The 12,448-nt window shown below is 47.6% G+C and overlaps 1 protein-coding gene across 9 annotated transcripts in view; it reads right to left on the reverse strand.

The window, feature by feature from the left end:
• Positions 1 to 12,448, reverse strand: part of PDS5B (PDS5 cohesin associated factor B) — a 276,903-nt gene that overhangs the window by 23,055 nt on the left and 241,400 nt on the right. For 7 of the 9 annotated variants that reach the window (XM_065594581.1, XM_008167674.4, XM_065594592.1 and 4 more), the window contains 2 exons: positions 10,012 to 10,157; positions 7,120 to 7,225 (listed from right to left, as the gene is read on the reverse strand). In XM_065594581.1, coding sequence (XP_065450653.1) covers positions 7,120 to 7,225; positions 10,012 to 10,157 — 252 coding nt within the window. The remainder of the gene's footprint in view (positions 1 to 7,119; positions 7,226 to 10,011; positions 10,158 to 12,448) is intronic. The other 2 variants (XM_008167679.4, XM_065594589.1) reach the window with 1 other exon arrangement.

Below are 12,448 nucleotides of genomic sequence, written 5' to 3' on the forward strand. Positions count from 1 at the left end.
CATAGTGCGATGAAAAAGTGTGGACGGAGGACCACATAGCAGCCCTGCAGATGTCCTGAATAGGAACATGAGCCACATAGGCAGCCGACGAGGCCTGAGCTCTCGTCGAGTGCGCCTTGACCATAGGAGGTGGGGGAACCCCAGTCCGGTCATAACACGTGCGTATGCACGAGGTGATCCAGCGGGAGATCCGCTGGGTGGAAACCGGTTGCCCTCTCATGCGCTCGGCCGTAGCAATGAAAAGCTGAGGGAATTTCCAGAATGGCCTCGTTCGGTCTAAGTAAAAGGCCAGCGCCCTTTGCACATCTGGCATGTGCAGGCGTCGTTCCTCATTGGAGGAATGGGGCTTAGGACACAGGACTGGCAGAAAAATGTCCTGGTCCATTTGCAACGCCGAGACCACCTTCGGTAGGAAGGCCGGGTGCAGGCGAAGCTGGACCTTCCCCTTATGGAAAACAGTGTACGGGGGTTCAGAGGTCAATGCCCTAAGCTCCGACACCTGGCAGGCTGAGGTGATAGTCACCAAAAATGCCACTTTCTCCGATAAGTGGGACCAGGAGCACGTGGCCAGGGGCTCAAAGGGTGGCCCCATGAAGCACGACAGTACAGGTTCAGGTCCCATGGTGGGACCGGGGATCTAGCATAAGGGAACACTCTGTCCAAAAACCTGGAAGTCATATGGTGGGAGAACATGGACTGTCCCGCCACCGGAGGGTAGGTCGAGATGGCCGCCAGGCGCACCCTGATCGAGGAGGGGGCCAGCCCTTGGGTCTTAAGGGACAGGAGGCAGTCCAGGACCAGCTGGAGTGGAGCAGACACGGGAGAGGAACCTCTCTCCCTCGCCCATATGGAGAACCGATACCACTTAGCCAGGTAGGATCTCCGTGTGGACGGCTTCCTGATCTCAAGCAGGACCTGTCTAACAGCCTCAGTACACCTCCCCTCCTCCACATCTAGCCACGGAGCAGCCACGCTGTCAGGTGGAGCGGGGCCAGGTAGGGATGGAGGAGACGACCTCCCTCCTGGGAAAGGAGGTCCGGGCGGAGCAGCAGCCTGTGAGGGGGGGCTGCCAATAGTTGCAGTAGGGTCCTGTACCAGTGTTGACGGGGCCAATCCGGGGCTATCCGGATAATCCTTGCCCCGTCTGATTTCACCTTCTGTAGGACCCTGCCTATGAGGGGGAAAGGCGGGAAGGCGTACATCAGGGTCCCCGACCAATTGAGCAGGAACACGTCCGTCATGGCCCCGTCGCCCTCTCCCACCCTGGAGCAGAACCTGGGACAGGCGATTTTGGGCGGTGGCGAACAGGTCCAACTGGAGAGCACCCCACTGTAGGAAGATCCACTCCGCTACCTCCCTGTGTAGGGACCACTCGTGTTGTTGCGAGAACACCCTGCTCAAATGATCCGCAAACATGTTGCTCTCGCCGGGTAGGTGGAACGCTCAGAGGAGGATGTTGTGGGCTATACAGAACTCCCACAGGAGTTGGGCTTCCTGGCCTAAGGCCTTGGAGCGCGTGCCCCCTTGCCTGTTGATGTAATACATAGCAGTGGTATTGTCCATGAGGACTCTGACCACTTGCCCTTGTAAGCCCTGGCGGAAAGCCACGCACGCCAGGTGCACTGCCCTGAGTTCCCTGACATTTATGTGCAGGGTCAGTTCCTCGGGTGACCACATACTCTGGGTCCTTAAGTTCCCCAAATGGGCTCCCCTGCCCATGTCCAAGGCATCCAACACTAGATCTAGCGACGGAGAGGGCTCTCGGAAGGGGATACCCCGGAGCATGTTGCTCGGGAGGGACCACCATTGGAGGTCTGCCACCACCGTGACAATCTTGTCCAGGCCGTCTCTGCCCTGGGAGTACCAGGAGGCCTACCAGAGTTGGAAGGGCCGCATCCGGAGCCTGGCATGTCACACCACCGAGGTGCGTGCGGCCATGTGGCTGAGGATTTGAAAGCAGACCCAAGCTGTGTTCACCGGGAAGGCCGTGACCGAGGCGATGAGGCCTTTGAGCGCCTCGAACCTGTCCCTTGGAAGGGAGGCCGTGGCCGCCGAGGAATCTAACAGCACTCCTATGAATTCTATGCGCTGGACTGGTACTAACGTGGATTTTTCCTCATTTACCATTAGGCCTAGAGCTGAGCAGGTGCGCAGCAGAAAGGTTATCTGCCGCTGCACCTGAGGCCGGGACTTGCCCTTGAGCAGCCAGTCATCCAGGTAGGGAAAGATCTGCAGCCCTCTCCTCCTGAGGTGGACCACTACCACTGCCATACACTTCATTAAGACCCTGGGGGCCGTCGAGAGGCCAAAGGGGAGGACCGTAAACTGTTAGTGGCCCTGACCCACCAGGAAACGGAGGAAGCGCCTGTGACCCTCGAAAATGTGGATGTGAAAGTACGCATCCTGGAGGTCCAGCGCTGCAAACCAATCCCCTAGGTCTAGGGAGGGAATAATAGAGGCTAGGGACACCATGCGGAATTTGCAGCGAACCAAGAACTGGTTGAGCTTCCGCAGATCGAGGATGGGCCGAAGCCCGCCCTTTGCCTTCGGGATGAGGAAATACCTGAAATAGAATCCTTTGCCCTGGAATTCCCAAGGTACCCTCTCCACGGCTCCCAGGGAGAGGAGGCGCTGTACCTCCTGATGTAGAAGGAGCGCATATTCCGGGTCCTCCGCAGACTCCCTGGCTGGAGGGCAAATGGAAGGGGGCGAAAGAAACTGCAACCTGTACCCTAGGAATATAGTGTTGCGGACCCAGCGGTCCGTAGTAATATGGAACCATTGCAGACTGAAGGCAGGTAAACGATTGGCAAACCTGAACTTTATTAACTGGGGGGGGGGGGGGGGGGAGGGGGTGTCGCGCTTAACCTGGCAATAGGCCCGGCGACCCCCCGCAAGCAGTCAAAAACGCTGCTTCCCTGGCCTCCTGGCCTTAGAGGGCCCCGGACGAGGGGCCAAATGGGATTGGCGTTGTGACCGGCACCTCTGCTCCTGTTGCTTCTTAGGCAGGAGCTCATATCTGCCCCGAGCCTTTGGAGCGGAGGTGTGAGGCTTGGGCTTGTCCTTGGCCGGCAGGACGTACAGGCCCAGCATCTGCAGGGTGGTACGGGAGTCTTTCATCCCGTGCAGACGGGTGTCTGATCAGCAAACAGGACCCGACTGTCGAATGGAAGGTCCTGCATGATCGACTGGGACTCAGCCGATAGACCAGAGAGCGAAAGCCAGGACACCCTTCTCATGGAGACTGCCGCGGCCATCGAACGAGCGGTCGTGTCCGCTGCATCTGAGGCCGCCTGGAGCGCTGCTTTAGCCGCCATCGTCCCTTCATCAACCAGAGCCCAGAACTCCTTCCTGTCCTTCTTGTGGAGGGAGGGCTCAAACTTCGAAAGGGATCCCCAAAGGTTAAAAATCATATCTGCTCAAGAGTGCCTGGTGGTTGGCCACTCTGAGCTGAAAACTCGCAGACGAATAAAACTTTCTTCCAAAGGAGTCCAGCCTGCGAGCATCTTTGTCCTTAGGGGTGGGAGCGGGTTGGCCATGTCTCTCCCGGTGGTTAACGGACTCCACCACTTGAGAGATCAGAGCTGGGTGAGAGTAGAAATACTTGTGCCCCTTCGTGGACACAAAGTACTGCCGCTCAGCCTTTTTGGAAATAGGACCGAGGGATGCAGGGGTCTGCCAGAGGCCAGTAGCGATATTGGCCACCCCTTGATGGAGCGGGAGGGCCACGCGCCCCGGCGTCGAGGAGGTAAGGACATCGCACAACGTGTCCGATGGTTCCTCCATCTCCTCAGCCTGGAGCTGGAGGTTTGATGCTACCCTCCTGAGAAGCTCCAGGTGGGCACTGAAATCCTCCTGAGAGACCGGAGGAAGGGCAGCCACAGAGTCATCTGGTGCCGAGGAGGTCGGTGCCGCGGTGTTGTCGGCACCCGGTGGTACCGGTAGCTCGATGTCCTGACCCTGGGCCCGAGTCGGTGCTGGAGGGTCGGTGCCCACTGCCTCATCACAGTGCCGAGGTGGTGACATCGGCTGGGCTTGGGACACTCCCGCCACGGAGCGGGGTCCCGGCGGTGCCCACTGGCACCACTGTCCCTGCCAGGGAACAGCCTGGCCCTGGGACGCAACGGGGCCCGGAAGGGCCGGCTAGTCCTGCAGCACCGAGCGGCTCGAGGAGGGGCGGCTGCGTGCCGAGGCGGAGGTCTGGGACGAATGCACAGTGCCGTACAAACGGCTGGAGCAGTTCCAAACATGACGTCTACGGCCCCTGGACAAGGACAGGTAGGAGTCGGGAGTGCTGTCTCTGTATTCCCTCCGACGCTCGAGACTACAACACCTCGGTGCCTGGGACTCCTGTGACGAACTCCAAGCATGGCGCCTTCCACGGTGGGTGCCGGAGTATGAACATCGGTGCCGCCGCCGCCGCTGAGACCTGTCCCTGCGGGCAAGGCTCGAAGACGAGCGGCGACGTCTTTTAGTGCCACCCCTACGGTCTCCCGGAGAAAAGGAGGTAAGCTCGCTCACAGACGATCCTGCTCACGGCGTGGAGGTGCGCCTTGGTCCGTGGCTCGGCCCTTCGACTCGAGACAGTGCCTCGATCTCAGAGATGCCTGGAAAAGGTTGATGGGCACTCAGCGGTGGCTTCCCACGGGATCGGGGGCCCAACTGAGGCGGCGCTCCCGGCACCGGAAGTGTCATGGTGTCGCATGTGGCCTGAGCTGCCTCCGGCGTTGAAGGCATTCTCACCTCTGGCGAGGCGCGCGTGGAGGGCACCAGACTACTCCGCTCCACCCGAGTCAGAGGTCTTGGTCCCGATGGGGATCGTGGGCTGCCCAACGCGGGTCTGGCCTCACCCCGTTCTTTCTCCTGGCGCTGCTGAGTCTTCCCTTGCTTCTTAGAAGGGGAGCGGTGCCAGCTCATCGACGGGGCCTCGCTGCGCATCGATGAGACAGTACCGGGCGCGGAATCCGGACGGCGCACCGGAGGTGCTTCGCTGCATGCCGAAGACGAGGTGCCCGGCGCTGGGTCGGCTCGACGCGCTGGTGCCGGGACCAATGCTGACTCCATTAAGAGGGCTCGGAGTCGGATCTCACGCTCCTTCTTTGTTCGCGGCTTGAAAGAACAGCAAATCTTACACCTCTCACTAATATGAGCCTCGCCCAGACAGCGAAGACACTGAATGCGTGGGTCGCTTCTGGGCATAGAGTTGCGACAAGAGTCGCATGACTTGAAGCCTGGGCCATGGGGCATGCCCCAAGCCAGGCACCAACGAAAGAAAGTTCAGCAAAACAGTTCAGTGAGACTGGACACCATTAAGGCTATAAACGCTGCAGCCAAGGCTGGAGCACAAAATTCCGACTACCTTCACTGGCGGCAAGAAGGAACTGAGGGTGGGGGGAGCACACAGCCCTCTTTATGGCGCGATATGTTGGCGCCACTCCAGGGGTCGCAGCGGTGCTCCCCCACTACGGATGCTGCTAAGGGAAAAACTTCTGGCACCAGTGCATGTGGCGAGCACGCACACCTACTGTGGGATACACAGGAGCAATCACTCGAAGAAGAATGAAAACTGTTATGTACACTGTATGTCGATGTTCAAGTGCACATGTAATTTAATAGCCATTGCTTTCTCCCTCACTTCTATAGTAAAAGGGGTGTTCTGAAACTTGGAGGTAGTTGACAAGCACTCTATCATCAAGGTAAAATTATCTGAGGGGACAGCAGACGTACATATTTTAGCTGGCAATCTCTCCACACAAAGCAAAGTTCTGAGAATGCTTGTCAATGAAAACCACAGCTATCTAACTTTGCCTTAATCAACTTAGATAGCAACAGGCATTCTCAGAGACCCAACCAAACACAAAGAATGGATGGCAGTCCATAAGGAGCACCCAGCTTTTGCTCAAAATGCTCTGGGAGACAAGCCTGAAATCCAGTTCTCTCACCAACAAAGAAATCTGAAAAATCAGTGATCAATTAAAAGGGCAATTAAGAGAGCAAGGCAGTCTGGAGTAATCAGATTTCATACCACATGAAAGTGTTCAGGCAGACTGCTACTTGTGCTGTGTAAGGATGAGACCAAATAATATTTCTTGGCCTCAGTCATACCTCTTCTGTGCAGCAGTACAAGTTATCTGTACAAAAGATGATCTGACTCTCGGTGGCTCTTCAGCCAATTCTTCTCCATTCGCAAGGCTTAGCTGTTTTAACTTCCAGAATTCTGTGTTATGCTATGGTGCCCTTTGGGCACCTGAGACAGCCAGGACACAGCAGATATTGGAGAGTCCTATCAACTCAATCAGTTGATAGAAGCTGTTAGCTGGAAAGGGAGGCCTGATTTGCCTCATCACCAGTGAAGAGACAACCAAAATATACGATAGTAAAGCATTAAGACAGTAATAAAAATCGATACCAGGAACATGGATATGAAATATCCCGCTTATTTAGGGGAAAGAAAAAAAAAATCAGACTAGGGGTGCATTTTCAAACTTCTCAGTAGGGTTTACCCAATATCTTAGCCAGTCAAACTAGTCCCCAAAGCCAAGTCAAACATATGGTCAACCTTATGGGAGTTCTCCTTGATCTGAAAGGTAATCAAGCTTAAACTTCCGTAGCTGGACTTGTTATGCAGTGCTAACAATAGCTAGGATCACCTTTAAGCACAAATTAGAGCAAGCAACTGCTAGGGATGGTGAGCAAATCTGCAATTCACATACCTGTCCAATTTCTTTCCAACAGGTTTTGAGCACAAGGCAAATCATGCACCAATTCTCACTAGTCTAGCTCCTCTAAAGCCTTCAGTCCCAACCCTTTTTGGTAATCTGCAAATCTTACTGCTATCCTTTATGGTTTGGTTAGTAACAGAAAGCAAAGACAACTCACACAAACGAAACAGATATGTTAAGTAAGAAGGTGCCTTTTTTTTTTTGTAAACAGTCCTATTTCATATCATAACCACATTGACCATCAGGGACATTAGCTCAACTCCATGTAAAAGTGAGAGCTTACAAAACTACATTAGTTAATGCTTGTTATAAGGACTGTATACACTTATTTGTTCAATGTTCAATTAATTAAGTTTAAATTTAATTGAAATAGCTGCAATACAACCACGCAGCTCACCCTTACAAGATCAGAGTCGTCCCTCTTGTCAGTTTTCTTTCCTGGTAAAGGTGAAGCCATCGTGAAATCTTCATTTTCACTGTGGTCCATCTCAGTACTGTCAAGCCTATCAACGCAGACATTTATCATCACTTAATATCAGGAATGCAGTAACATAATTTTAATGTGATTGCTTGGATCTAAACTGTCAAATTGGCAGCAGCTTTGTCAACATAAAAAATCTAAAAAAACAAACAAGAGCAAACTGAGCATACCTTTAGTTATTTTTCAGATCACCTATCACTGGCAATATCATAACGGGTGACTTATAAAACACCTTTTTTATGGTTTTTCCTCAGCATTTTTGCAATTACTGAAGAAATCTGTTTTAATAAAGAGTCAATCACCCAGGCCATCCTCTGTCTTTGATTCAACAGTGAAGACATAATGCTCAGTTTAGGACATCCCAATCAGGCTGATGTCAAATAAATTCAATACTTCTGTGACACAACGCAGAAAAGATTAAGCATCCTGCAGGATAAATGACCCAAATTCAACCTTTAGGGACATATTGGTAGATAATGTTTGTGTTTTTACATACATATTGTTAGAGGTTAACAATGTAACCAAACGGTTCCTGCCTGTGCTATATTCTGTTCATTCAGAGATCAACTTTTTTCCCCTAAGTTTTCCTCGTGTTAAATTCCTCTAAAACCACGCATTAAAAATTCAAATTCTGAAATAAGAATTTAGCTTAATAGCTGCATAATACATTAATCAACAAGACTAGAATTCAGAAGATGATTGAGCCCTAAGCCAGAAAAGGTTTGGCAAAGTCATTCAACTTCGGTTATTGGAGCTGACACATGGCAGTACGTCACATCATAGCATAAATTGTCACTCCCAACCAAAACAAAGATGTTGATGGCAAACTGGGGGGCACTGAAACACAGTGATGAGAATTTTTAAAAAATAATAATTTCAAGACTTAACATTCTTAATCCTGCACCATCTAAATGATGGAATAGATAATTCATTTAGCTTCACAGATGATAAACATAATAAACTTGTTAAACAATTTAATAGTAAAATAGGACAGTTCATATATCATGTAATTGTGCAAAGTGAAAGAGTGAGAGACCTAGAGACAGTATTTTTTTCAATTAGTGAAGCCTGTGTTTGGATACTTGTTACTTGACAGTAACTTTAAAGTTGTTTTACATAGATGCTCAAGTAAGTCCGTTAAGATTGTTCCCTAGCTAAGGTGGCAATTATTTTATTATTTACATATCAGATATTGGGGCAGATTGGCTAAATCATAGGGCAGGATTCTGTACCTCTTTCAAAGTTTAAGCAAAAAACATGTATACAGTCCTTTTTGCAAAAGTACAAGTGACATAGTGTGTATATAAATACACCCCCCACACCAGTGCGTGGTTTTTTTTTTTTTTTTAAACTGTGTGTGTACACTATGGCCTAGTTGATAGAGCACCAGAATGGGAGCAGGAGACTTGGGTTCTATTCCCAGCTTTGCCACTGTCCTGCTGGGTGACCTTAGGCAAGTCACTTCACTGCTCTGTGCCTCTATTTCCCAATGATACTTACCTTCTTTGTAAAGCACTTTTGGATTTACTAAAGTAAAGCACTATATAAGAGCTAAGTATTATTATAGTATATGGAGGACCATTTTGTTTCATCTACCTTGGGGCTGGAATGAGGCAGGCATTTTAACACTGCAAACATTGCACAATTGTTTGGGGACAAGAAGTGAAGACTATCTTATCTAATAGAGCAAAGGGATAATTTAGGTATATGTGGAATATAGTTCCTTATTCTAAGATATGGTCTGAAGACTGTCGTAGTTATTCCTACTCTTAGAAAAAAGTGCCAATGAGATCTTTAATGGACAGGAGTGATCAAGAGCTCAGTTTTATATTTCATCTCAAAGACTATATACATATACTGTGTTGCAATGTCCTGCCATCATGCTGGTAGATTGGTTCAGTACTGATTACAAAGAGGAGTGATAACTATTGAGTCATTAGCATCCTTTTGTGCAGTATTTTGTTTTTTCCTTGGAGGTCTCCATTCAAGTACTGACCAAGCTTGGTCCTGTTCAACTTGTAAGATCTGATGAGATTACAGTCCAGGCTATACATTTTGTAGAATTGCAACAATGAGAAGACTGCTCAACAATCTGAATCTAGCTATATTATTAGCCTAACAGACTGAGTTTACTCACTGGAGCAGGGAAGAAACTGACTTCCAGTCTATCTTCAGTGAAAAACTATTTCCATATACTACTTGTATTTCTTCTTAATTGTTGTTCAACATGGTGCTTCCAGCAGGTGCTCCAATATATGCAATCAATCGCCTTCATCAACCGCTCACAAATTCTTTAGTTATAAACCACTGGTCACATTAAAACTAGTATTACAAATTAAAAGGTGATACATTGTCAGGTGTCCAGAGGCAACGTAATTCACCACCACAGGACAGTCTACCAAAAATCTTAGATCATGACAGAGCTCACACGTCCTTAAACTCTCAGACTCATTGGGAGATTATGATGATGTAGCTAGAATTACTGTTTACTACACAAGCTTGATGGGAACCCCAGATCTATAACTGAATGTGGGTTGCTTTTTATTTTACATTGTACATGATGATTTGAATTTAGCTTGCTTTCATGTAATGTGTTTGGACTGCTTTTTTTTTAAAAAAAAAAACTTATCTATTTTTATTGTGGTAGTAAGCCAAATTCTGGTTTCAGTTATAGAAGTGTGCTGGTTATTCTGGATGTACACCAACACAAGAGAATAGAATTCAGTCTAGCACTTTTAACCATTATAGAAACCCTTGCAGCTTTCATAAAAATACTTGAGCATCAAAGCTGCACTGCTGTATACCCACCTCCCTTTGATCCTTCCTGGAGAGCTTGGATTTGAACTGCTGCTGGCATTGCTTACAGTTTCCATTCGTGAAGATTTGGATTGGGACTGCTTGCCTGCTGCCGAAAGAGGCTTATTAACTGCTCCAAGAACATTGGCTGCTTTGGGCTGAAACAAAAAATATTTTTTGTTATTTTAATCTACATATTTAGTATGTTACATACCTAGTCTCAAACATGTACTAAGCTTAAAATGTTTGCATGCAACCTGCACACATTCTACAATCACCAGTGTCTTTTTTTTTATTAGAACACAATTTACTTAAAAAGCAAAAATAAGACGACAAAAAAGTTACAACTGAAGCCAAATGGAAGGTGGCAGAGACTACGATTTCCATGAGGAAAAAATAGGTTCAGAAGCAAAACATTTGGGATGAAGTCCTGACCCCATTAAAATCAATGAGATTTTTGCTACGGACTTCAGTGAGATTAAGATTTCACCCGGGGAGCCAAAATTTCCAAACATGATTGGATCTTAGGTTAAAACTTCAATAAAGAGTGGTTTGATTTTCAGAGGGGCAGAGTATCTTCAGCTCCCACTGACTTTAATATAAGTTTAAGAGGTTAAGTCACTCTCAGCATTAAGCCACATACCTAGATGCCTAAATAGAGAGACAAATTTGAAAACCTGCTAGAGATAATACATATAAAAGAACATAACTCTCATATGGATGACAGTATAATCCATTATTTTCCCGTTTCATTACAGGACTGTTTAATATTAAATCACTTCCTGACTCTAGCTGACTACACTGAATGATGAAGCTGTAAAACATGCAAGCTTTACCAAAGACAGTTATCAGTGATTCTGTAGACAGAATGTGTGTCTTATGAAGGTGCTCATTGTGCCTCCAAAGTTAAGGTTGAACTGAGTTTTACACTTACAGAAGGGATTCACTCTGTTGTGTATGAAGACCATAAAATATCCTTCCCACAATTGCGTTATTCTCTGTATATAGTATTAATTTTTCTCAGAATGTACAATTAAATCTGTTACTTTATTTAACATCAATCAACAAATAGGTCCTTTAAGAAATTTAGCACCACTTCAGACCCCCTTTTGTCCTGAATGATCTTAGCAATGAGAAAAACTCTTCAAACTTCTCATACAGTTAAAACTCATTTAAATCTTGTGTATAGGCTACTTTTGAAGACATGTGGTTATAATTAAGCTAAATTAACACCAATTGTTGTATTTAAGATTTGATTATAGGCAGGGCCATGTCAACAGGTCAGATCATTCTTAATTTAGCTCAGATATTAGATAACACAATTAAACATTACCATTCATCTGCACCCAATTTGCATGCAACAGTTCTATCTATTGTAATGAGAGAGATGGGACTCCTGTCAGAAGTTTTTACTGGTTGGTTACTTGGCCCCAATTGTTGCTTCTATGACCACTTGCTAGTTTGGGTATTGGTGTCTTGACTCCACTGTGCAAGATGCAGCACTGCCTGGGGAACTCATGCAGAAACACAAAGGCAACCCTTAGAGCAAGGGAGCCTTACAGGGGCTGGACTGGGCTCCAATCCAAAACTGGACTATAGATTCCTACATTATAGAATCATAGAAATGTAAGGCTGGTAGGGACCTTGAGAAGTCATCTAGTTCAACCCCTTGCACTGACGCAGGACCAAATATACCTAGACCATTCCTCAGGGGTGAAAGTAAGCCTCCCCCAGCCAGACCTTCTGCGCTGCCTGGCCCGCAGGCTATGATTTAAATCGCTGGACCCCAGAGCAGCTGCCCCTTTTTCCCCTCCCCCTCATCAGCAGCCTAGGGTCTCTACCGGGGACTGTGTGCGGCCCCGTACTGGCGGTCACTTCTTACCGGTATGCTGTACCAGCACATTTTCAGCTCTGCCATTCCTGACCATTGTATAAGGCCAGAAGGAACGACTGATCACCTACTCTGAGTTCCTGCATAACACAGGACATAAAATGTCCCTGAATTAATTCCTGTTTGGACTAGGGTGTATCTTTTAGAAAAAAAATCCCATCTTGATTTAAAAATTCCAATGATGGAGACTCCACTACAACCCTTTGTAAAATATTCCAATGGCTAATCATCACTTAAAAATTTGCACCTTTTTCCAATGGGAATTTGACTAGCTTCAATATTCTGCCACTGGATCTTGTTATACCTTGCCTGCTAGACTGAAAAGCCCATTATCAAATTTTTGTTTCCCATATAGATATTTCTAGATTGTGATCAAATTATCCTTAAACCTTCTCTTTGTTAAACTACACTGAGATTCTAAAGTCCATCACTATAAAACATGTTTTCTAATCTTTTAGACATTCTTTGAACTCTCACCAATTTATCAACATCCTTCTGGTGGAGACCAGAAATGGATACAGTATTCCAGTTGCACCAGTACCAAATACAGAAGTAATA

Source organism: Chrysemys picta, chromosome 1 (genome assembly GCF_011386835.1).
Source record: "Chrysemys picta bellii isolate R12L10 chromosome 1, ASM1138683v2, whole genome shotgun sequence".
NCBI classification, from domain to species: domain Eukaryota; kingdom Metazoa; phylum Chordata; order Testudines; family Emydidae; genus Chrysemys; species Chrysemys picta.